We start from the raw sequence: 25,453 nt of genomic DNA, 5'->3' as shown, positions 1-25,453 counted from the left end.
GAGAATTGTCCCAGGACATCCGAAAAAAAATGATAGACAAACATCTTAAAGGTAAAGGCTATAAGACCATCTCTAAACAGCTTGAAGTTCCTGTGACAACAGTGGCTCATATTATTCAGAAGTTCAAGACCCACGGGACAGTAGCCAACCTCCCTGAACATGGCCGCAAGAGGAAAATTGATGACAAATTGAAGAGACGGATCGTTCGAATTGTATCCAAAGAGCCCAGAGCAACCTCCAAAGAAATTAAAGGTGAACTCCAAGGCCAAGGTACATCAGTGTCAGATCGCACCATTCGTCGTTGTTTGAGCCAAAGTGGACTTCATGGGAGACGACCAAGGAGGACACCACTGCTGAAAAAAACTCATAAAAAAGCGAGACTGGAATTTGCAAAAATGCATGTTGACAAGCCACAAAGCTTCTGGGAGAATGTCCTTTGGACAGATGAGACCAAACTGGAGCTTTTTGGTAAGGCACATCAACTCTATGTTCATAGACTCAAAAACCAAGCATACGAAGAAAAGAACACTGTCCCTACGGTGAAACATGGAGGAGGCTCAGTAATGTTTTGGGGCTGCTTTGCTGCATCTGGCACAGGGTGTCTTGAAAGTGTGCAAGGTACGATGAAATCTGAAGACTATCAAGGCATTCTGGAGAGAAATGTGCTGCCTAGTGTCAGAAAGCTTGGTCTCAGTCGCAGGTCATGGGTCTTCCAACAGGACAACGATCCAAACCACACAGCCAAAAACACCCAAGAATGGCTGAGAGAAAAGCGTTGGACTATTCTAAAGTGGCCTTCTATGAGCCCAGATCTGAATCCCATTGAACATATGTGGAAGGAGCTGAAACATGCCATTTGGAGAAGACACCCATCAAACCTGAGACAACTGGAGCTGTTTGCTCATGAGGAGTGGGCCAAAATACCTGTTGACAGCTGCAGAACGCTCATTGACAAATACAGAAATCGTTTAATTGCAGTGATTGCCTCAAAAGGTTGTGCAACAAAATATTAAGTTATGGGTACCATCATTTTTGTCCAGCCCTATTTCATTAGTTTGTTTTTTTAAATAATTATGTTAATCAACAATTCAAAAGTGATGGCTGATTTTGATTATTTAATTTTCAATAAATTTTTATTTATTGTTACTTTTGTGAGTTTCAAGTGATTTCAGTGAGAATTGTGGGTTTTTCCTTCTTTAACTGAGGGGTACCAACAATTTTGTCCACGTGTGTATATGCATAGATAAACAGCCCCTGATTTGAGGGAAGAGTTGCCAAGCTGACACAGCGGATACCTGGTCATTGATCCCTCAGCTCCAGTTGAGCCTCAGTGTCTGTGTTTCTGAATAAAAGACAGACTGCAATGCAGACACTTTGCTGGTTTACGGTTTAACACCGTTGTTAGTTGTCTGTGGGTCTATAACATAGCATTACTGTCTTTCCCTCCATTGTTCCTGCCCATCTGTCAGATAGACATCTGTTTTAGCTGAACTACTGTATACACAGAACTATATTGTCCATGATGTGGAGATCAGGACTCTGTGGTTGACTGGGGATAATTACAGGACTCCTTGCTCTTCTTGTCGCAAAAGACAAATCATTTTGACTCTGGTAGTATGTTTGGGCTTGTCGTCACACTGCAGAATGAATTTGAGCCCAGTCAGATGCCTTTTTGATGGCAGTGCATGATGAATAACAATAAATATATAAACAGAACTTAACCTAAGTTTCATTCTTTCAAATAGTTCTCAATCCAAAGACTATGACAATCAGCAGACAAAACTATCCAGTTCTATTTCTCATGTATCTCTAAAAACACATTTTAGTAAATATTTTTGGTCTACTGATTGCACATCAACTAGGTCCACTACTCGGACTAAGGTTTGATGCTTACAGTGATGGCTAAGAAGTTTACTTTATTCCTATTCCTAGGGTGAAATTGGCTATGAATGTCTAGTATAAAAACAACTTTTCAAAACAATTACTGTAAATATGCCCTATGCCCATGTGATTTTTGTTTCTCAGAGTTAGCTGAAAAGATTGATACCATTCTCATGTTTGTGCAAAAAATATGAAGCTGGAAACCAGAATGATTGCTGATAGTTCTACACGAAGACTGAAAGCAGAATTAAAAATCCAGCCTGGGTCTGACCAAAATCTAAATATTTCATGTAAAATTGTCAGTTTGAGGTTGAGAACATTGTTTTGAGGTCCCACTAAGGTAGAGAGATGCCATACAAGTACAGACCATTTACCATTTACCTGGATGGATAAACTTCTATTGACCAGAATACTGTTACACCACAAAGCTCTCCTTCTAAAACCCTTAAATTTTTTTTTGCCCCAACTCTGGTGGTGTAACTAATGAGCTGGAACAAGTTAGTTAGTGAGCTTTAGACGTCTTAGCAAGTGGATTTTTATAAGAGCCAAGGTAGCTTTCCCTTTTATTTCCAATGTTTAAACTATACTAAGCTATGCTTGTCACCTTACAGTTACAGGTGCATGTATACACATAGTTGTTACTTATCTTCTATCTCTCAGAAGGAAAGACACATTTAATTGCCAAACAGTGGAAATAGATCAGATTCTTTACAAAAGACACAAGGTGTCATAGCCATGGGTTGTGACGCTCTCCATGGTGCTGAACCTCACCTGCACTCAATCACCATTCAGTTTCTGGGCTGCATTTCTGCCTGAATGCATTGTGGGCCAAATGATGTGACCAGTAACTCACAACACTTCATAAGGTTAGGCCATTCCAGAATTGGAAGACAATTGGGCTTCAAAATGTTTAAAAAATTAACCTTCTCTTTTTACATTTTTCTGCTACATGTTCATCAAAAATAGGCAATAAACTAACAAAGGCTTGAATGGCTCAGCTTACACATCAGTGATAAAATTTTTGTTACACGTTTTATTTGTTGTTTGCTAATCCTACTGTAATCACAGTAACAGGGTTGCAAATCCATGCTAATGTTAGCTTTTTTCTCAGGAGTAGAAGCTCGATATTTGGCTAATTGTGACTGCTGACCAAGAGGACACACTGACTGATGAGAAATATCCATCCATCCATTCTCTGTACACCGCTTTATCCTCACCATAGACTATATATAGTGGACGTAGCATCTGGCTCCAGAATCGAAGCCAACCCGGAAGTGTCAAAAACTTGCAATATCACGCCGTCCGCTAGGGTTGGCTCCAAAAAGCTTTCTCTCCATAGACCCCAATTCATTTTTGGAAAAAATAAAATTTGATAGACTGATTTTCTACGGCTCAGGATTTTTTTCCCATTAGTTTTCATGGTCAAAATGAGAGATCAGGTGGCCTATCTTAAAATAAATCAATACTGAATGTTAAATAAATCGTTAAAGTTGGCGGAGCCAGGGGGCGTGACTATACTTGATAGACAGCAACAGAAGCCTCTGCGGTAAAACGTGGGCGGAATAAGAGAACTTATTCCGCCCCCCTGCCAATCCTGCCCCTAGTTGCTCTCCGGTCCAGCCTGTTTGATGACGCTTTTTACGTCACTGGCTCCAAAAAATCCAAAACGGCGACCAGGAAGTAGCAAAATCTGGGCTTCATTTTCTCAGCGTTGAAACCAACGGGTGACGTCACGGTTAGTTTACGCCTGATCCTCACTAGGGTCGCGAAGGGTGCTGGAGCCTATCCCAGCTGACTCGGGCGAAGGCAGGGGACACCCTGGACAGGTTGCCAGTCTGTCGCAGGGCTACATATACAGACAGACAATCACTCTCACATTCACACCTACGGGCAATTTAGAGTGATCAATTAACCTCAGCATATTTTTGGACTGTGGGAGGAAGCCGGAGTACCCAGAGAAAACCCACGGAAGCACAGGGAGAACATGCAAACTCCATGCAGAAAGATCCCAGGCCCAGGCCAGGATTTGAACCGGGGATCTTCTTGCTGCAAGGCGAAAGTGCTCCACTGTGCAGCCCTGATGTGAAACATAAAGAAAAAATGAAAAGAATTTGTCTTGTCTTGATGATATGCATAACAGGGTTGCATGAGGTAGCGTGAGACATTCAGTCAACCTGTCTCTACCTATTCTTTTGAAAACTGTTTGATGATGTAAATTCCAGCGTATCGTGTGATTCACTGTTTTCTTCTTCTTCTGTCAACTACAAAGCTTATGCTAACAGGGTTGTGTGCATGTTGTTGGACACACGTTCCATGCATAATTATTATTATTTCAAATATTATGTTGATTAAAAAATGCTTCCACAATTACAAGAGACATCGATGAAGCAAATAATACCACAAAAAGAGATTTAAATTTCAATTTAATTGTTTTATTTGAGATTCAATTTGGTCATCAGGGGGATAGGAAACGAGAAAAACTGCATTTTAGGGGAAACTCCCGACTTATTTGATATTTTGAAAATATTTTCAAGCTTTGTTTTCTTTTATTTTTTTTATTTAAATTTGGTCTCAGGACAAGTATATTTGCACAACAACTGCATGTTTTAGTATTTTGTACATGGCTTATTTGAAGTTTGGTGGGTGGGACGTAAAATGTCCTCCAATTATGGAATGACCCACATGCTGTTGTAAATGTGGGTTTTTCTTATCCCAAAATTGCATGATAATCCTCTATGCAGAAGTTATCATTAATGTGCTTTTTTTTTACAAGCAGGAAAACAAATATTTTCAGCACATCTTTTCTGTTTATTTGTATGGTATTTGATTGGTTGGCCTGATGTAAATATTTATCTGTAATTTTCCTGTTTGTTTTTCCCCCAGTATCCTGGGGATGCATCTGTTTGGTTGTAAGTTTGGGTCGGAGAGTGACGGAGACACTCTACCTGACAGGAAGAACTTTGACTCTCTTCTCTGGGCCATAGTGACTGTCTTCCAGGTGAGCGTCAACCTTCTTCTCTTCTCCCCTGTTACTCACATCTGGCAGTGTTATGGCCACTTTAGCTGCAGCTTTACGCCTGACTTCACAGTCTGTTAAGACGGTAAAAGTTTAGCAACAGGATGACCTAAAAGAATGCATGTTCGTCTCCCATCTGGAAGCCTGAACTTCTTATGTTATCAAACTGTACCTGTTGGAGAACCCTCAAGCAACTAACTTCAGGTCTTTCTGCTTCATTGATGATGACTGATCCTGTCCCCGTACAGAGCCTGAAAAGACAATTTCCTCCTGAGTAAATAAAATATATCAAATCAAAATTTCTTCTTCACTTTCCTACCCCCTTTTCCTTCCTCTGAGACTAGTCTTTATCTACCTCCCTTATTTTCCTCCACTCATCTAATTTCCATTTCCAAGTGTCTGACACAGGTTAAATAGGCTTGCCTTTTGCGTCATATTGGATTCATGAATGAACTAAAAGTCGCTCTGTGGGATCCAACCATTCACCCACTATATCCAGCCATTCACCCACTATATCTGCGGTATAGCATACACACGTGGACAAAATTGTTGGTACCCCTCAGTTAAAGAAGGAAAAACCCACAATTCTCACTGAAATCACTTGAAACTCACAAAAGTAACAATAAATAAAATTTATTGAAAATTAAATAATCAAAAACAGCCATTACTTTTGAATTGTTGATTAACATAATTATTTAAAAAAAACAAACTAATGAAACAGGCCTGGACAAAAATGATGGTACCTCTATAAAAGATTGAAAACTATTTGACCAGAGTGACATGATTAACTCAGGTGTGTCATTTAATTGACATCACAGGTGTTTCCAAACTCATAATCAGTCAGTCTGCCTATTTAAAGGGAGACAAGTAGTCACCCTGCTGTTTGGTGAAAAGGTGTGTACCACACTGAACATGGACAACAGAAAGCGAAGGAGAGAATTGTCCCAGGACAGCCGGAAAAAAAAAATTATAGACAAACATCTTAAAGGTAAAGGCTATAAGACCATCTCTAAACAGATTGAAGTTCCTGTGACAACAGTGGCTCATATTATTCAGAAGTTCAAGACCCACGGGACAGTAGCCAACCTCCCTGGACGTGGCCGCAAAAGGAAAATTGATGACAAATTGAAGAGACGGATCGTTCGAATTGTATCCAAAGAGCCCAGAGCAACCTCCAAAGAAATTAAAGGTGAACTCCAAGGCCAAGGTACATCAGTGTCAGATCGCACCATTCGTCGTTGTTTGAGCCAAAGTGGACTTCATGGGAGACGACCAAGGAGGACACCACTGCTGAAAAAAACTCATAAAAAAGCGAGACTGGAATTTGCAAAAATGCATGTTGACAAGCCACAAAGCTTCTGGGAGAATGTCCTTTGGACAGATGAGACCAAACTGGAGCTTTTTGGTAAGGCACATCAACTCTATGTTCATAGACTCAAAAACCAAGCATACGAAGAAAAGAACACTGTCCCTACGGTGAAACATGGAGGAGGCTCAGTAATGTTTTGGGGCTGCTTTGCTGCATCTGGCACAGGGTGTCTTGAAAGTGTGCAAGGTACGATGAAATCTGAAGACTATCAAGGCATTCTGGAGAGAAATGTGCTGCCTAGTGTCAGAAAGCTTGGTCTCAGTCGCAGGTCATGGGTCTTCCAACAGGACAACGATCCAAACCACACAGCCAAAAACACCCAAGAATGGCTGAGAGAAAAGCGTTGGACTATTCTAAAGTGGCCTTCTATGAGCCCAGATCTGAATCCCATTGAACATATGTGGAAGGAGCTGAAACATGCCATTTGGAGAAGACACCCATCAAACCTGAGACAACTGGAGCTGTTTGCTCATGAGGAGTGGGCCAAAATACCTGTTGACAGCTGCAGAACGCTCATTGACAAATACAGAAATCGTTTAATTGCAGTGATTGCCTCAAAAGGTTGTGCAACAAAATATTAAGTTATGGGTACCATCATTTTTGTCCAGCCCTATTTCATTAGTTTGTTTTTTTAAATAATTATGTTAATCAACAATTCAAAAGTGATGGCTGATTTTGATTATTTAATTTTCAATAAATTTTTATTTATTGTTACTTTTGTGAGTTTCAAGTGATTTCAGTGAGAATTGTGGGTTTTTCCTTCTTTAACTGAGGGGTACCAACAATTTTGTCCACGTGTGTATATCCTTCTTGATATAGTAACCATATATAATTTAGTGAAACACCTGAGCTGGGATTATGTAAAATGTCAGCATATGTCCCTATATAGAACATACTGACACATCTGTTCTCCTACAGTCAGAACATAGCGTGTTTTTCCAAATGAAAAGCATTTTATGATCACACAACTTTTAAATATTACAAGTCAGAGCTTGAAGGCTGATATTTATTTGAAAGCTCCGATGCTAGCAAGACTTCAAGCTTCGTAAGAGGACCTCAGACCTAAAATCATAATCAAGAATGAAGACAACATTTCTTTCACTCTTTTTACTGAAAATTTGCCACATTATGTATTACTCTCTATGGTCCAAGTCTAATCACAATACACTGGAATCACTACTGAAGGAAATTGAAGCCTTTGTGATTTTAATAAAGTGAAACAGTGATTACTTTCTAAGCAGAGAACAAATTTTAGCTTCTGCTTTTTTACAATGTCAGTTTCTCCAAACCATAAAACTTCCAAATGTTCTCTTCTAAAGTCAGTTTCAGCTTTGTAGGTGACATTCCTGCTGTATATGTTGAAGTGAGTTAAAACAGAAATACTAAAATAATGTTAGAGATAGAAATCTAATAGAAATAAAAATAGATAACTGGCATACTTGATCAAAACACATAAAACAAAACTAAGCAATGCTAGCATAGTTAGCTACCTGGGTTTATACCTTCAGTAGAACTAAGCCAATGCACATATATTTACCTAAGAAGGTTAGTTTTTGGTCTTTAAAAAAAAAAGTCTATAATCATTTTGCAACGAGTATATACACTGTTCAGTATTTCTTGAAAAAGTAGAAGTGAATCCTGAAAACTCTCTGTATTGGGGCAAACGCTAGCAGCTATGTTATGCTTGTAAACTTCAGTCAACATTACCCAAGCTAGCATTATGACTTCTGCTTTTGACTTGTTGTATTTTAATTTGTTTCAAAATATGAATAAATATGTAAGCTGCAAGCACAAAAAGCATATTTATGTATGGGATACAGTACATGCAGTGATAGTACTACCTTGTTGTAGGTTCCAATTAAAGACTCCGATAGCTTGATGCTCTGAACATTCCTTTCTCCACGTACCACATTCCAGAAAAAAATCCACTTTGCCACTCGTAAAAGTGGCACTGTTTACTGAAATCTTCAAACAACAAAAGTACAGTGCACAAATAAGTTTTTTATAAATTTCTTAAATCCATAATATGGAGCCCTGGAAGGGACATGGAGGGGGGAAAAAAAGGAAGAATCCCAAGAAACTTTCTTGGGATCCCGAGAAACTATCGCGAGATCCTGAGAAACTTTGTCGGGCTCCTGAGAAACTTTCTTGGGATCTCGCAAAAGTTTCTCGAGATCTCGCAATAACTTTTGCGAGATCTTGCAAAAGTCACATCAATCTTATTGAACATTTGCTCTTCAGATTAGCAACCTCTTTTCACCGCAGTCACGGGCAACAGCGACTGTGTTTGAGAAGATAGGCAATTGTCAGAGCTGTTTTGATTCTTAACAGTGAACGTGTTAGCATTAGCTTGACAGGTAATTGTCAGAGATGTTTTGATTCTTAACAGTGAATGTGTTAGCGTTGGCTTGGCTACTTAGCTTCGACTACGTTTGCATCCGTAGCGGTTAAACAAACGCAATAAGTTGATGACAGTGTCTATGTTTATCTTTGTAGATGGTCTTAAGACTAACTGCGAGGCAGAAGTCAGCTGTTGTCTGGGTACATACTCGATCACCCTACTGGTGGGACACAATTGTACCGGATTTCCGCTGAAGGCTGCTGTTCCGTCCAAACTGTCATAAGACACTGACATTTTCATTGTGATATACTCACTGCTGTTGTTAGCTTTTGTTTCAATAAATTGTTTGAGATGAGAAAATCACTATTGCATGCTTCTACTTAAACACCCTACTTTTGTGATATATCACTACAGCATGCACTTTGTACATTTTCAATAAATGTCACCCAAAATTTGAATAACTGAGAGTAGTGTATGTAGACACATCATGTAAGCACACATCAATAATATATCTGCTGCAGTAGTGCAGTTTATCCATCTAGCTTGGTGTGATAGTAAAAACAAGAAAAGCAGTCAGAGAGGGCAATACTCCACCACGGCTGCTCAGTTGACGTATCATTTCCGACGGATGAAATCTTCAATAAAAAATGACCTTGCACTGAGCACAGGCATGTGTTATGCATGTGCATGTTATGTATTTATACCAAATCATGTCTAAATTACTCTTAAAAAGGTTTGTTAATCAGTTCATCAATTTTGACAAGTCTTTGTTTTGCTAGTGTTAAAATAACTATTCTCTCCATGCTTTTATTTTGTAGGCATGTTTTTAATGCGTCGGGCATTTATTTTGTAACCATTCCAGCAGCTCAGGAAGTGTTTCTCTAGGAAACACATGACGAAGACGCTGCTGATTAGTCCTTAATTCACATGAAGATGAAAGAATATGGTTCCACACTGTTGCTGTGTATGTGTCTAAACTTAGAAGCAGCTAACTGGAATGGAGACAAGCTCTTATGGTGAATAAATGAGTGAAGGACAGAAAGATGAATTTGTGTTTTAAATAAGGCTGACGGCTGAACGTAAATAAAGGCCTTGTGAAACATCAAGAGCTTCACAATTGTCTGGCTGAGGTTTGCCACATCCTAAATATGTAGCGGGCGGCAGGAATTGATGAAACAGAAATACCCCACAGCTTAATCAATTATTCTTTCTATGATTTCCAGTGGATAAATCATTGTCAATTTGTAGTAGGATCACAATCATGTGATCGTCAGTGGGTAACTGACGCAATGTTCACGTCATGGTTACAGCGACACTGTCCCGGCAGCTATATCTGGCAATGGGAAATCCTGAACAAAGCCGTGGATCCAGATTATAAACTCTATCAGTGCCAGAATCTAATCACTTCATCCTTGTGTCGTTTCTGACTTTCCCTGAAATTTTCATCCAGATCCGTTTGTTTGTTTTTGAGTAATGTTTCACACAGACAGATTCACAGACAGATTCACAGACAAACGTACGTCGATTGTCACATAACTCTGCCGTTCCTTGGCGGAGTAAAAACAACATATGTTGCTGATATATTTAAGACTAAGAATCTGGTTGGAAAGCACAACTGATTATCTGTCAAAATGTGTGTACATAGAAGTGTGCACTGAACACTGAATAAAGTCTCTGTAAGATTATAGACAAAACATGCATCTTTCATCCCAAATTTCTTTTTATTCACCCAAAGTGCATGAGCAAAAATACAAAACAGATGAAGTTAAATACATAAAAAAATAAAGTAATTTAACAAAAAATAAGTTTTTTCTCAAAAAAAAAAAAAAAAAAGAAGAAGAAGAAGAACCAAGATGTTTGAATTTCCATCCATCCTCTGGATGTTCTGGAGCATGGCAGTGGCCAGGTCTTGGTGTCTTCTGATCTGTTCCGAGAACCTTTGACCTCTCCAGATACTGCAGCAGATCCACAATAGCATCCTGCTTTCTTTTTCCTGCATAAAAGCACCCAAAAACATACTAGTTGTTAGTAATTATTCTATATATTCATAAACACAGTTAACTTAAAGTAAATGTTCTATTTTGCAACTTTAGGATTATCCAAAAGATAATATATTGATCATGTTGATGTCTGCATAGTCCAGTGGTTCTCAATTTTTTTCTGTCGGGCCCCCCTTCGGAGGACAAAAAACTTATGCGCCCCCCCAAATAACTTTGACTATATATATATATATATATATATATATATATATATATATATGCGGTGAGAGAGAGAGAGAGAGAGAGAGAGAATAACAATAATTATTTATTTTTTTCTCTATTTTGTCATGTATTTTTCTACTGATTCAAATCCACTCAGCTTCAGTTTGATTGATATTATCTCAAGTAAACATTTTTAAAAAATTCTGAAAATTCACGAAAACGGAGTTATCTGTTTTTGCAAATAAACGCTTTATATATATATATATATATATATATATATATATATATATATATATATATATATATACCGGTATATATATATATATGTACACTGGGTAAGGAAAGTATTCAGACCCCTTGAAATTTTTCACTCTCTGTGTCATTGCAGCCATTTGCCAAAATCAAAAAAGTTAATTTTATTTCTCATTAATGTACACTCAGCACCCCATCTTGACAGAAAAAAACAGAAATGTAGACATTTTTGCAAATTTATTAAAAAAGAAAAACTGAAATATCACATGGTCATAAGTATTCAGACCCTGTGCTCAGTATTGAGTAGAAGCACTCTTTTCAGCAAGTACAGCCATGAGTCTGGACGCTAGTCAAGAGTGTCTCCAATAAATTTTCCGCAAAACACTCTTTAAAACCTTTGAAATGCCTAAATTGTCACTGGCATTGATGGATTATCTCCAACATGGACACAAGATCTAAAAATAAACAAGGAAACGTGACAAATCTGGATGGTTTATTGTGTGAGGAAGAAGACTTGCATGAAGGAGCTAGCAAGATGGCGCAGGAAAATGTGTTTCGAACTGTGGACATGGCCCTTGTACTCCAGGAGACTCGAACTGGCAACCAAGCCCTTTCCGACAAAATGGATATGCGCACCGCAGAGATCCACGAGTCTATAGAAGTGGTAAAGGGCCTACTTGATGGACTGACATCCCGTGTCACTGAGGCGGAGGAGCGCATCGGGGAAGCGGAGGACCTTATTGCTGATATGCGCACTCAGCTACTCAGGCTAACTAAAAATAACACGTTTCTGCTGGACAAAGTTGAGTCATTGGAGAATTACAGCAGGCGCAGCAATGTACGGATTGTTAATCTACCCAAAGGCTGTGAGGGAAATGCCCTGGTAACATTTTTTGCTAACTGGCTGCCAAACATTCTGGGACATGAACACTTCCTTGAGCCTCTGGTGATAGAGCGAGGGCACCAGACACTCACCCCACGACCATCCGCTGGTGAGAAGCCAAGGGCAATACTGATACGACTGCTGAAGTACCAAGACCGGGAGAAGATACTCAACGCTGCCTCCAAGTTGACCAGGGCAAATAAAGGTCCCATCATATTCGAGAATAAGCCCGTCATGTTTTTTTCCTGACCTTAGCACCAGTTTTGTGAAGCGTCGAAAGGAATTCGTCCAAGTGAAAAAGAAGCTACGGGCTCTGGGCATCGAATATTCCCTACTGCATCCTGCGACTCTGAGGATGAAGCTCCCAGATGGAAAGTGGAAGTATTTCAAAACACCAAAGGAAGCCGCAGATTTCCTGGACAGTACACTGGAAAAATGAAAGTCAACTATGGCTGGACTCGGACTCACTGTCCACAACAAACCTGCGCAGTAAGTCTTTATAGATCTATTCCCTGATGAATCCTCTAGTTTTATTTCGCCTTTTCTTTTTGAAAAGTTATTTTGGACATCAAGGCTACTTTCTCTCTTAAGGCTGATAAGCTGAGAGTGTTGGAAAAGTGTTTCATTATAATTCTACGGAGACCCCACAGGGGACAGAATTTGTAGATATATCAAGGTTGTTTGCATTCCAAGACCACTTTAGATGGGAGGTGTGCCATTTGTTCTGGGTTTGGCACTGTAAGGTTTACGCTCACTCTGTTTTTGTTCTGTTCCTTTTATTTTGGTATGAATGCTCCACTCGGTGCTTTATCTGTTTTTTTGTTGACTTTGTTTTAAAGTTACGATATGAGTATGCTGTATGGACAGGATATTGAAGTTTGTCAGTTTTAATGTCAATGGGCTGAATGGGCCAATTAAGAGAAAGAGGATTCTAACATATCTGAAAAAGTTAAAGGTGGCCATAGCTTTTATTCAAGAAACTCACCTTACTTCGCAAGAACATAAAAAATTTAAAAAAGGGAGTGGGTAGGACAGGTGATTTCCTCATCTTTCAATTCAAAAGTGAGAGGAGTGGCCATTTTGGTGAATAAAAACACACCTCTAGAAGTTATAGTTTCTGTAATTGACCCGTCAGGGCAATATGTTTTTGTTAATTGTAGAATATTCTCAGAAAAATGGTCACTCCTCAATCTATATGCACTAAATTATGATGATGAAATATTCATGCAAGATATTTTTCTTAAGGTTGCAGGTGGGCAGCAGAATATATTAGTAGGAGGTGACTTCAATTTCTGTTTAGACCCTGATCTGGATAGATCTTCCAAGACCACGACCAGATCAAAAGCAGCTAAAGCAACTCGAACTGTTATGAAAGACCTTAATTTAATGGACATCTGGAGACAGCTGCACCCTCAGACGCGGGATTACTCTTTTTATTCATGTCCTCATAATTCCCACACCAGAATTAATTTATTTATTCTATCTGCACAATTATTCCACAGAGTACTGGAATGGGAGTATTTGTCTAGAATTTTGTCTGATCATTCTCCATTAACTCTATCCATTTTGTTTTCTGATATACCCCCCCCCCCCCCAAAAAAAAAAAACACCTATAGATGGCGTTTGAATCCCACTCTTCTTCAGAGGGATGATTTTTGTTCATTTATAAGAGGTCATATTACGTTTTTCTGTGAGACAAATAGTGCCTCCTCTCCTAATTGTTTTATCCTATGGGATACATTGAAAGCCTATTTGAGGGGACAAATAATTTCTTATACAAAGAATCTTAAAAATAATACACAGAGGACATTGAAAAGCTTGAGAAAGAAATTTTACAGCTGGAAAAAGATTTTCAAAAAAATGGCTCTGATGACACCAATCTCGAGTACAAAGGAAACTCCAATACAATACATTAAATACATATAGAACTGAAAGAAATATTTTGAAAACTAAACAGAGATAGTATGAATTGGGAGAGAAGGCACATAAAGTTTTATCTTGGCAACTGAAAACAGAGGAAAGCAGTAGAACAATTAATGTAATACAAACTGACAGAGGTACAGTTACGTAACCCAACAGAGATAAATGATACATTTCAAATTTTTTATTCCAAATCATATAAGTCAGAACTTTCAGATGACTCACACATTGATAATTTTTTGTCAACAATTGAACTGTTAAAAATAGATGAAGACGACCGAAAGAATCTTGACTGCCCCTTTACTCAGGCGGAAATCATTAAAGCCTTACAGTCACTTCAGTCAAACAAATCACCAGGAAAGGATGGCTTTCCACCAGAATTTTATAAAGAATTTAAAAATCTGCTTATCCCTCTTATTACAGAAGTTATAAATTTAGCAGCAAAAACACACACACTACCCGAATCCTTTTCAACTGCCATAACAGGTATACACAAGAAAAATAAAAATCCATTACAGTGCGCCTCTTATCGGCCCATTTCACATCTTAATACTGATTATAAATTGATCTCCAATTTGTTAGCAAATAGACTCAGTGATATATTACCAAAAATAATAAAACCAGATCAGGGTGGCTTTGTCCAGAACCGCACATCTGCCAATACTCGCTGTAGATTGTTCAATATAATCCATCTAGCTAAATCAAGATCTGAACCAGCGGTAGCATTGGCACTAGAGGCCGAAAAAGTCTTTGACAGGCTGGAGTGGCTTTACCTATTTGGCAAAGTTTGGCTTTGGGAAAAGTTTTATTGACTGGGTAAGAACTTTATACTATGACCCTAAAGCAAGGATTTCTACTAATTGGCATATGTCCACTGTATTCCCCTTGTCCAGATCCAGGGGTGTCCACTGTCTCCAGGCCTGTTTGTACTGGCGGTTAAACCCTTGGTGGAGGCAATTAGACAGGACTCTGAGATCGGGGGTTTCGTGACTGGTCAGACAGTTCATTAAAAAATTAACTTATTCGCAGACGATGTCATGTTGTATATAACTGAACCAGCTCATTCCTTTACTCAATTGCAAAACTTACTTAATTTGTTTGGTACAGTCTCTGGTTATAAAATAAACTATGAGAAAAATGAAGTTATCCCACTTACATCATTTAATCACTATGAATGCAAAGGTTTGTCAGCTTTTAAATGGACTCCTACTGGTGTAAAATATCTGGGTATAACTGTAGATAATAACCTACAGAATCTTTATAAATTGAATTACACCCCGCTAATTAAGAAAATTGAGGAAGACTTACACAAATGGTCTAGTTTACTCATTATTTTTGATTGGGAGAATTAATTGTATCAAAATGAACATCTTACCAAGATTACAGTATCTCTTTCAATCACTTCCTATACCCTTATCACAGACTTTCTTTAAATCTCTCAAGAAAACTTTGAGACAGTTTATCTGGAATGGTAAACCAGAAGATAATCTGAAGATAACCAGAAGATCTCTAGAGGTATTAACATGGGACTACAAATCGGGAGGTCTTCAATTACCCAACTTTAAAAAAATATTATTTTGCTGCTCAAATGTGATTTATTTTGAATATGTTTGAAGATACAATTCCATCTTGGATACATATAACATTTCAAGGCTTAGGAGATGATGTCTATAGTGGCTTCGTCTATAAGTACAATTTAAAAGTCTTGTCTAAAATAACAGAAAATCCAATTCTATTGCACCTTCTTAAGTTATGGCATGCAGTACATAAAAGTATTGGACAAAAAGTTGAATTGTCACCAAAGTCACTGTTAAAACAAAATCATCTTATCCCTCTAACTGTAAACAACAAGATTATTGAAATCTGGCATCAAAATGGAATTCATGTGTTGGAGGACTGCTTTGTGCAAAGATCTTTGATGGCTTTTGAGCAATTGATTGTACATTAGGCAACAACATAGTGCTTCCAAGCCTCACAGAGCTCGAGAAACTGCTGCATAATGGTGAAACGTGTAAATTTATTTCTAAGGTGTATTCTGTGTTCATAAAAAGAATGCCCAAAACCAACACTGTATAAATCCAAGAAAAGATGGGAATCAGACTTAAACATTTCAATTGAAGACTCTCTTTGATTCGGTTTATGTCAGGATAGCATATCTGCCACAATTAATTCACGATATAGGCTCATCCATTATAATTTTCTCCATCAGCTGTACCTGACTCCAGAAAAAATCCACAGGTCTAAACCCGATCTGTCTGATGTTTGTTTTCGATGTGAAATAGAAGCTGGCACGTTCCTGCATTGTACTTGGTCATGTATAAAAGTCAGAGATTTCTGGTTGGACTTATCTGGTACTTTATCCAATATTTTAAAGATTTATATACCTCCAGATCCTGAACTTTGTTTAATTGGAAATTTTACAAAGATGGATGTATCAATAAATAAATATCAAGCAAAATTCTTAGAAATTGGCAGTGGCTAGAAAATGTATTGCTGTTACTTGGAAATCTGATTCCTCCCTAACTTTAACTAAATGGTATGTAGAAACAGTTGTGTACCTTTAGAAAAAATGACGTACAGCCTGCGAAAGTCGTACAAAACTTTCCTGGAAATTTGGCAACCATACTTAAACTCTGTGAATATTGTCTTGTGATCCATATCAATCTTCATGTGCCAAAAACAGCAAATAGTAACTGGAGCTTGCTTTTTTTTTTTCTCCCCCAGAGTGAATAGGGTGGGTTGGGGTAGGGAGTTGATGTTGTGTTTTTGTGTTGTGAAATATGTTAAAAATCTAAATAAAATAATTTTATAAAAGTGGCAACGTTTATCTGAAAACTGTTGCTCTTGTTAAGCACTGCTTGAATGTCTTTATATTTTAGGCCGATTTCAAAATAAAACTCAGTAAAACTGTCATACAGGTGGGTGTCCTTCGTTGTCGTTTCTCCATACTGCCAAAAAGATCCAGAAGTATATATATACCCACAGTTTTCCAGTTTTTTTTTTTTCCCTCCATGTTCCTTCCTGGGCTCCGTACCAGAAAATATTCCAAGGCAATCCAAAAAATGAGGAAACAGAGGTCAATACAGAGGTCAAAATGCGTGTGGCTCTCCTCTCTATGCCTGACAGCTGACTACTTAGCCACACCTACTTTTCTCAAAACTCAAATTACTGCAGTTTAATTGTTACAAATGCAATTAACGTAATGCATTTAGGCTCCTAAACTTGTTATGCACTGAAATATGTCACCTTTTGCATTAAGCATCACCGTCGCTCTATTAACTTAGTATTATTTACAACATATGATCGTCTGGTGCAAATTTTTTAGACCGCTTCGAACAATCTAATTTTTAAATATGCCAGGTTGAGACAGCGTTTTCAGCCAACTGACAGAGCTAACATTGGCTAACTAGCTCGGTATTACCAGTTGTTGTTACCTAGCTAGCTAGCTAGGTAATAAAAGCAGCAGACACAAATTCAGTTATTTAAGCTGGCAAAAAAATGCTGTTACTGGCTACAAATGAGAAGAATGTTCTTGTTTTCTTCTGCCTGATATCAATGACAGTATCTACCTGGGAAAGTCAGTTTTGAAACAAGTACTATTAAACTGTTAGAACAATTGCTGATCGATGACATGCTTTTTCGCTGAAACCATTTCTGCTCTCCAACAGATCCTAACCCAGGAGGACTGGAACAAGGTGTTATATAACGGCATGGCCTCCACCTCTCCTGTGGCTGCCCTCTACTTCATCGCACTCATGACCTTTGGCAACTACGTCCTTTTCAACTTGCTTGTGGCCATCTTGGTCGAGGGATTCCAGGCGGAGGTATAATGTTGCTATGCAAATGGATACATTGGCACCATATGAAAACTAAATAATAAGGCTGCTTTACTTTGTCTCAACATCTGTTTTCCCTTGATAGACTGTGATGGAAATCAGATAGTTTAGATCAGCGTGATCTAGTTTGCCTCAGTTCTTTTTAGTTTTGAAGAAAGATGAGGTTTTAATACTTTGTGTGTTGCATGTTTTCAATGCAGGCTGACATATCGCTAATGAATGGGTGTTCAAACCTACACACACATAACAAATTCTGAACATTAGAGGCATTAACCTACTGTATATGTTTGTTGCACTCTTTGCAGCGGTTTATGTAAGGACACAGCAAGTCATTTTTTTCCTCATTTCATCAACATCTCCCTTTTGTTGGTAGCCTCTTCTCCTCCCACTCTCTCCCACAATCTCAGCGGTCATCCTCATTATTGTTCTGCTTATTTGCCAATGCTATAAAGTACATCATAAGAAAACTATGCTCGTTAGACTGTGTAAATGTAACAAAACAAAAGTGATGTGTTATTTACCACCACTATGCTTCTGACTCCTCTCAGAGGCTGAAAAGTGCAAGAGGCAGCAAAAAGAAAGCAAAGAAGGTGGTTTAGTGTTTGTTGTTCAGGCAGATAGGGAAACAGGAATTAAAGAAGTTTAAACCCATTGAGAGGCCCCTCCTCAGTTTTCATCCTTGACTTTATTTGAGACAGACAGAGTGACAGACCGAAAGGAATAGAGGGCGAGACATGATAGAGTAAATCACATAAATATCCAGTCTCTCTCTGCCTGTCTACTCATTTTGTCCGCTTTTTCTCTTTCTTTAAGGGGTGACAGCACCAATGCTTTGATCTCTGACGCTCTTTAACTCACTGGCTGAGCGGACAGAGAATAGACGTGAGGTGGTTAAGGAAAAGGTTGACAGCCTCATAAAATATGGATTAATTGGAATGGGCTTCCCCTGCCACGCCACTTACGTATCTGCCATACTGATATGAAGTGCATTTCTGTGGTGAATGGAACCACATGCACAGTTAAGAATATGGACCCAAACCACTCAAGATGATGGTTTTATATTTATTTCCTTGGAAAGCACAATGACGTTAGAGTTTTTCCGTGGGTGTCAGAATTGGGTTCCTCCAGGTGCAGGGATTTTATATGGTGGATTTTTGAGAAACTCAACTCCCCCTTGCTACTTTTTGAAGTAAGGTCTAAATTACCCTCCAACAAGTGTCTGCTTGGGGATAGTGATTTCTGAAAGTTCAGGAGCTTTCTGAATGAGGATTGCAGCTGTGAACATCACTGATTGTTCAAGTATGCTTTCTGAAGCACTGGGTAGTGTTCAACTACAGGATCTTTAGGGCTTTTTAGGGTAGCCCAAACTTCGGTGTATGTTCCCCACTGCAAAAAGTGGAAAAAGTGCTTCTTTCCATTACTTCTGACCAGCTCTGAGACACTGATGTATGTGTATCGATGCTAATTAACCTTAAAGAGGGCAACAAGGGCCATGTTTCTGGCCTTTGAATGAGTTTGTCAAGCACAAATCCTCTTTTCTCTACCATCGTCATCCTCAACCTGAAATTCAACACACTGGCTAACATAACAAACCCCCATTCTTCAATTAAATATATGCTCTTAGAACTACAGTTGTGTCAAGTAACTACTATTGGCATCATTTTGGTACACTCAGAGTTAATGTCAACTGCTCCCAAATACATATATTGAGCAAAATTTAAAACAAGCAAATGCAAACGCAAAATCAATGATAATATTCAGGATGGAGCAGCCCAAAGGATTTCACAGAAAACGACCAATGCCAAAGTAGAATTTTTGGAGGTTCTGACATTCAACTGCAATTTTAGACCATCACTCTTTTAAGACATTAGCGGACGAATATGTTAAACCCTCCTGAGGTCATCATTGCAGGGTGCAAACTACAGGGTTTCTTGGCTTTTCTCAGTACGACATCTTGACTTGTGAAATTTTAGATGGGTCTCTAAATTATTGACACTGTGCTGTTTGTACAGTGCATTTCTATTTTTAAGTATTTTCCTGAATCGTGAGTAAAATTAGGCTATTATTGATGTATGATTCATGCATGTGGGTGGTTCATCATTATTCACTTTATTAAAGATGGTGGCATGCATGCTGTTCCTGCCATTACCATTCAAGCTTGGCAGAGCAGTATCATAAAACTCACTCACTTAAACTCGGAAAACCACAAAATACAAACTATCTTCATGCCATACGCCATAAAACATAAGAGAGGAACAAACTGAACCTGTCACGGTTTCTGAGGGCGGACCCGAACAGAGAACCACACTACCAGGGCCGGTGGAACTGAGAAGGATTTTTATTGTAGGGCATGAATAATGGCTGGGATGGGGAAACCAGGATGCAGGAGCGGGGAAGCGGCTGATGGAGTGGGGTTTGGCCGGGTGGGTCTGGAGCCGGGGATCGACAGTCGACGATGGCCCAGGGAGGACCAGAGTGTCGCAGATGGAGGTGGGGGATCCCTGGCGGGCAGTCATTGGTGGGGAATGGGGAGGGGTTCGGAAGAGACAGGACGTCGGACTCTGACGATCCAGGGGGCCGAGGTGTTTGGTTAGCCGGGGCAGAGGTGGACGTCTTGCCGGTGGTGTTCTGAGAGGTTCCGGAAGGCGACGAGCAGCCGGCTTGCTGTTGTGGGTTCCGGGCGATCGGGAGGGAAGCAGGTCGGGGTTCCAGGGAGGGGTCCGGGCGGAATGGGGGATCCAGATGGGGGAACACCGGTGCCGAATGGGTTGGGGAAGACAGGTGAGGATTCTGGACGGAGGAGATCCCGGACAGCTGGGTCTAGATGAAGGCAGGAGAGAAACAAGTTAGAAAAATGCCAAAAACTTAACTGACTTCAGGAGGCTAGAGAGCGAACTGACTGTGTAGTCTTATTCAACAATCTGGCAGGGAGTGGAAGGATGAGCCGGTTCTTATTGCTGGTTGTGTAATCAGGTCGATGTCCTTCAGCTGTCCGGGACTCACGGAGAAGGCTGATTACCTGAGTGGAGGCAGGTGTGAGCCCGCACTCCACTCAGGTGTCGCACTAGGGAGGGAAGTAGAGGCAGAGGAGCGGATGGGAGACAGAGGAGACAGAGGGAGAGACAGGGGTAGAGGAGCGGATGGGAGACCGAGAGGGAGACAGAGAGAGGCAGAGGAGCGGATGGGAGACACAGAGACAGAGGAACAGAGAGGCAGAGACAGAGGAACAGGAGAGGGAGAGAGGAGCAGGAGAGGGAGAGGAAGAGAGGAAACAGATGGGAAAAGGGGTATTTGGGATGCCAGGTGGGAAGGACAGGGGTGAGGAGGGAGCCCTGACAGAACCATCTGTGGTGCTGAAAAGAAGGCAACAGCAGCTACTTTTTATTTATTTTCTCATTTTTAATCATACTCTTATTGGTCGGAAGAATGATAAATAAAAGATAAATCAAATGCTCTGTAAATGTTGCTTTTAAATACAAAAAGTGACCTAAAAAGATGGGCCATGGTGTAGCTTGGACACTGCTCTTGTCCTGCTGTTAAAACTACTGGTAGAAACACACCTATTGTGAATGTTGGTCCTATAATTAGGATGTTATGCTGAGACTCTATATGTGACTCTTCGTGACATAAATCAGTGTAGAAAGTGCTGTGGTAATACTGCTACTATTCCCTGAGTTTCAACAGTCTGGATATTTGTTAAATCAAATCAAATCCAACTTTATTTATAGAGCACTTTTCATACGAAGAATGTAACACAAAATGCTGTACAACATTGAAAAACATTAAGAACAAGAAGATTCATCAAGTTAAAAGAGCAAAAATACATAAGATAATAAATAAGTAATGATAAGAGCATAAGTATTAAAAGGTAAGTTAAAAGCCTGATTAAAAAGGTGCGTCTTTAACCTTCTTTTAAAAACATCGACAGTCTCTGCAGTCCTGAGGTTTTCCGGCAGGCTGTTCCACAGGCGGGGGGCCATAGTGGCTAAATGCTGCCTCGCCGTGGGTTTTAGTTCTGGCTTGTGGTATGGATTAAAGGCCACTGCCGGAGAACCTCAGGATCCACGAGGGTCATGAAGACATTTAAAAACTAATAAAAGAACCTTAAAATCACTACAAATTGCAAAGACAGACAAGTTATGAATGCTAACAAAACGACAAGCACCAAACTCTGTTAAAATTAAAAAGTTAGGTTGACTAGCTTTCACTTTCCCAATATTTATATATTAACAATAGACCATATAACAACTTCTAGTCTACTTAGTCGTAAATCCAAAAGAAGATCCATAGTTCCAAATCGGCTGGATATTCCGCTCAGGAGTTGGTCGAGACCAAAAAAAAAGAGCTAAAAGATGGTGGTGAAACATGACTCCAAATGAATGCTAATGTTGCCATGTATGTGGCAGATGTGTAGATAGGTAACAATTTGTTCATATGCTAGTATTCTGTTTGTTTCTGTTCCCCTCAAGTAGCATCAATATTCATTGTTGCGAGTAACTGTAAGTTTTACAGCACAACAAACTGATGGTTTCTGTTGTTAGCAGTTGATAGCGAATATTATGTTAGCACAACACTTTGGAATGCTTATAGTTCATATTTCCAAACATAAAAAAGAGAAGAGTTAGTTTGACTACAACACAATTGTGCAAATCCGAATAAATGTTGACTTAACAAGAGGAGGAAAATAAAAGAAATCTTTAAAGAACAAACATGCGTAAATACACTCTCTCGTGCAGACTCACACACCCGAATGTCTAACCCCCCGTGGTTCTGTTCTCCCTGTCTGCCCTCTTTTATTATCTGTCGACTTAATTCTCCCCCTCCTTTTTCTTTAAACTTTACATCCATTTCTGCAAACACTAAGTTTATTTTTAGTCGGCCAAACTTTCCCTACGTCAGGGTTGCTAGGTAACGAACACTTGAACGACGTGAGCCAAGCCAGGAGAGATGTATGACAGTGGTGCCAACACACACACACACAAACACACAGCCATGTACAGAGAAGTGTGTTACTTCTTATGTCTGTATTGCTTTAGAAACAAAGACGGAAGGGAAATCACCTGATACACACGTGGACAAAATTGTCGGTACCCCTCAGTTAATGAAAGAAAAACCCACAATGGTCACAGAAATAATTTGAATGTGACAAAAGTAATAATAAATAGAAATTCTACGAAAATTAACCAATGAAAATCAGACATTGCTTTTGAACTGTGGTTCAACAGAATTATTTTAAAAAATAAACCCATGAAACAGGCCTGGACAAAAATGATGGCACCCCTAGAAAGGACTGAAAACAATGTGACCATAGGGACATGTTCAATCAAGGTGTGTACTCTAATTAGTGTCTACAAACTTGTAATCAATCAGTAGGCCTATTTATAGGGTTACAAGTAGTGACTGTGCTGTTTGGCAACATGGTGTGTACCACACTAAACATGGACCAGAGAAACCGAAGGAGAGAGTTGTCTCAGGAAAGAAAATTATAGACAAGCATATTAAAGGTAAAGGCTATAAGATCATCTCCAAGCAGCTTGATGTTCCTGTGACTACAGTTGCACATATTATTTAGAAATTTAAGATCCACAGGACTATAGCCAACCTCCCTGGAAATGGACGCAGGTGGAAAAGTGATGACAAATTGAAGAGACGGATAATACGAATGGAAACAAAAGAGCCCAGAACAACCTCTAAAGACATTAACCCTCAAGCGACCGAGCTATTTTAGCGACTAAAATGACTGACTGGGGTCATTTATGACCCCACCATATTTTACAGAGGAATACGTCTACTTTAGTACAGAACACAAAACATGTGAGTGTTGCTAAATCAAAGAACAGAATAAAACCAAATGAAGGCTAACAGAGTCTGTAACCTATAAACTAAACTCCATAGACAAACATAAGTACAACAGCAACATCCACCACCAGTAACAGAAACTAATACAAAGTGTGCAAAAACAAACTAAACAAAACTGGTGCCTCACAGGTCACGAATACTCAAGAGCGAATGGCTTCTTCACTAAGCCCACAGTGTCTATAGCACTCACCAAAAGTGTCTACAGACCAAAGTGGTCTGCGGTACCCACCAACCCAACCACACGTACCTACAGACCAAAACTCATCAAAATACAAACAAATGATCCCACACTGAGAGGCACCAGGGCAGACGGGTCACAAATACCAGCCGCACTGACTGACAGCATGGTTGCAGGTACGTAGCCTGCAGGTGTGGCAGCTGTGTCTGGTTGCTCAGAGGTGGAGGGGAGCTGGACGGTGGCCCAATCAGGAAGGTCAGAAGGCGGGGAGAACAGGACTGCAGTGCAGGTCGTCAGCTCTGGTGTCATTAGCTGGAATGGTGGGCAGCTGGGGTTCCAGAGACTCTGGAACAACCACAGCTGAACCGACACATCCAACTTTCCCCCACACAAAGACCCAACAGGACATCGCCCCAGAAACCAGACGGCACACCAATACTGGTGGCCGTAACAGCCTCTTTTTGTGCTTTCTTACCTACTCCACTCCACTGCATTTTAAGATGGATATTCTAAAATATCCTTCTGTTATTACTCATGGAATTTAATCATTTTTGACTCAGAGCTAAAGTAAAACAATATGAACAATATGACGCACTGTAAGAATGCAATAACATTTATTTAGACACACTTTGTCTGCCACTCCTTTTAAAACTTTTTTCCTTTTGTTTCCACAATAGTAATTCAAAAGTACATAAAAAAATAAGTCATAGCCATAGTGCACTGTAAAACACTGAAATACAGCGATTAGAGGTAGAAATAAATAAATGAAACCAAAGTCTACAATAGTGAAAAACCTATACATCTTTCTGGGGTCATAAGTGACCCCAGACAAGTTTACATTATCCTTGCCACACCAGTTGGCCGATCCCTATAAAAAAACTATGAGCGGCTGTAGGACAAGTAGATTGACAAATTCATGGTAGGAAACATTTTTCGGATAAAAGATATAAAAACGGCAAATATAATTATACGGCTGGAGTCATAAATGACCTCACTTGGTCACTTGGGGCGGCTGTGGCTCAGGTGATAGAGTGGGTCGTCCAATGATCGAAGGGTTGGCGGTTCGATTCCTGCTCTTGCCTAGTCATGTGCTGTTGTGTCCTTGGGCAAGACACTTAACCCTCCTTGCCTCCAGTGCTGTCACACTGGTGTTTGAATGTGTGTGAATGTATACTGACTGATGTTGCAGGTTGATTAGCAACCTGCACATTAGTGTGTGAATATGTGTGTCTGGGTGAATGGGGAAATTGTTGTAAAAGCGCTTTGAGTACTCTGATGAGTAGAAAAGCGCTATATAAGAGCAAGTCCATTTACCATTAACTTGAGGGTTAAAGGTGAACTCCAAAGTTAAGGTACATCAGTGTCAGATCGCGCCATCTGTCATTGCTTGAGCCAAAGTGGACTTCATAAGAGACGACCAAGGAGGACACCATTGTTGAAAAAAATAAAAAAGCCAGACTGGAATTTGCCAAACTGCATGTTGACAAGCCACAAAGCTTCTGGAAGAATGTCCTATGAACAGACGAGACAAAACTGGGACTCTTTGGCAATGCACATCAGCTCTATGTTCACAAATGCAAAAATGAAGCATATCAAGAAAATAACAGTCCCTACTGTCAAACATGGAGGAGGCTCTGTTATGTTCTGGGGCTGCTTTGCTGCATCTGGCACAGGGTGTCTTGAATTTGTGCAGGGTACAATGAATTCTCATGACTAT

General features: G+C 39.6%; 1 protein-coding gene across 1 annotated transcript in view; it reads left to right on the top strand.

The window, feature by feature from the left end:
• The window catches only part of cacna1g (calcium channel, voltage-dependent, T type, alpha 1G subunit), a 695,215-nt gene that overhangs the window by 440,386 nt on the left and 229,376 nt on the right, over positions 1-25,453 (top strand). The window contains 2 exon segments of the mRNA XM_051939241.1: positions 4,765-4,879; positions 17,532-17,687. Of these exon segments, the coding sequence (XP_051795201.1) occupies positions 4,765-4,879; positions 17,532-17,687 (271 nt within the window).

Source organism: Acanthochromis polyacanthus, chromosome 19, assembly GCF_021347895.1.
Source record: "Acanthochromis polyacanthus isolate Apoly-LR-REF ecotype Palm Island chromosome 19, KAUST_Apoly_ChrSc, whole genome shotgun sequence".
Lineage (NCBI taxonomy): Eukaryota > Metazoa > Chordata > Actinopteri > Pomacentridae > Acanthochromis > Acanthochromis polyacanthus.
This window is presented reverse-complemented; position numbering and strand designations above follow the sequence as displayed.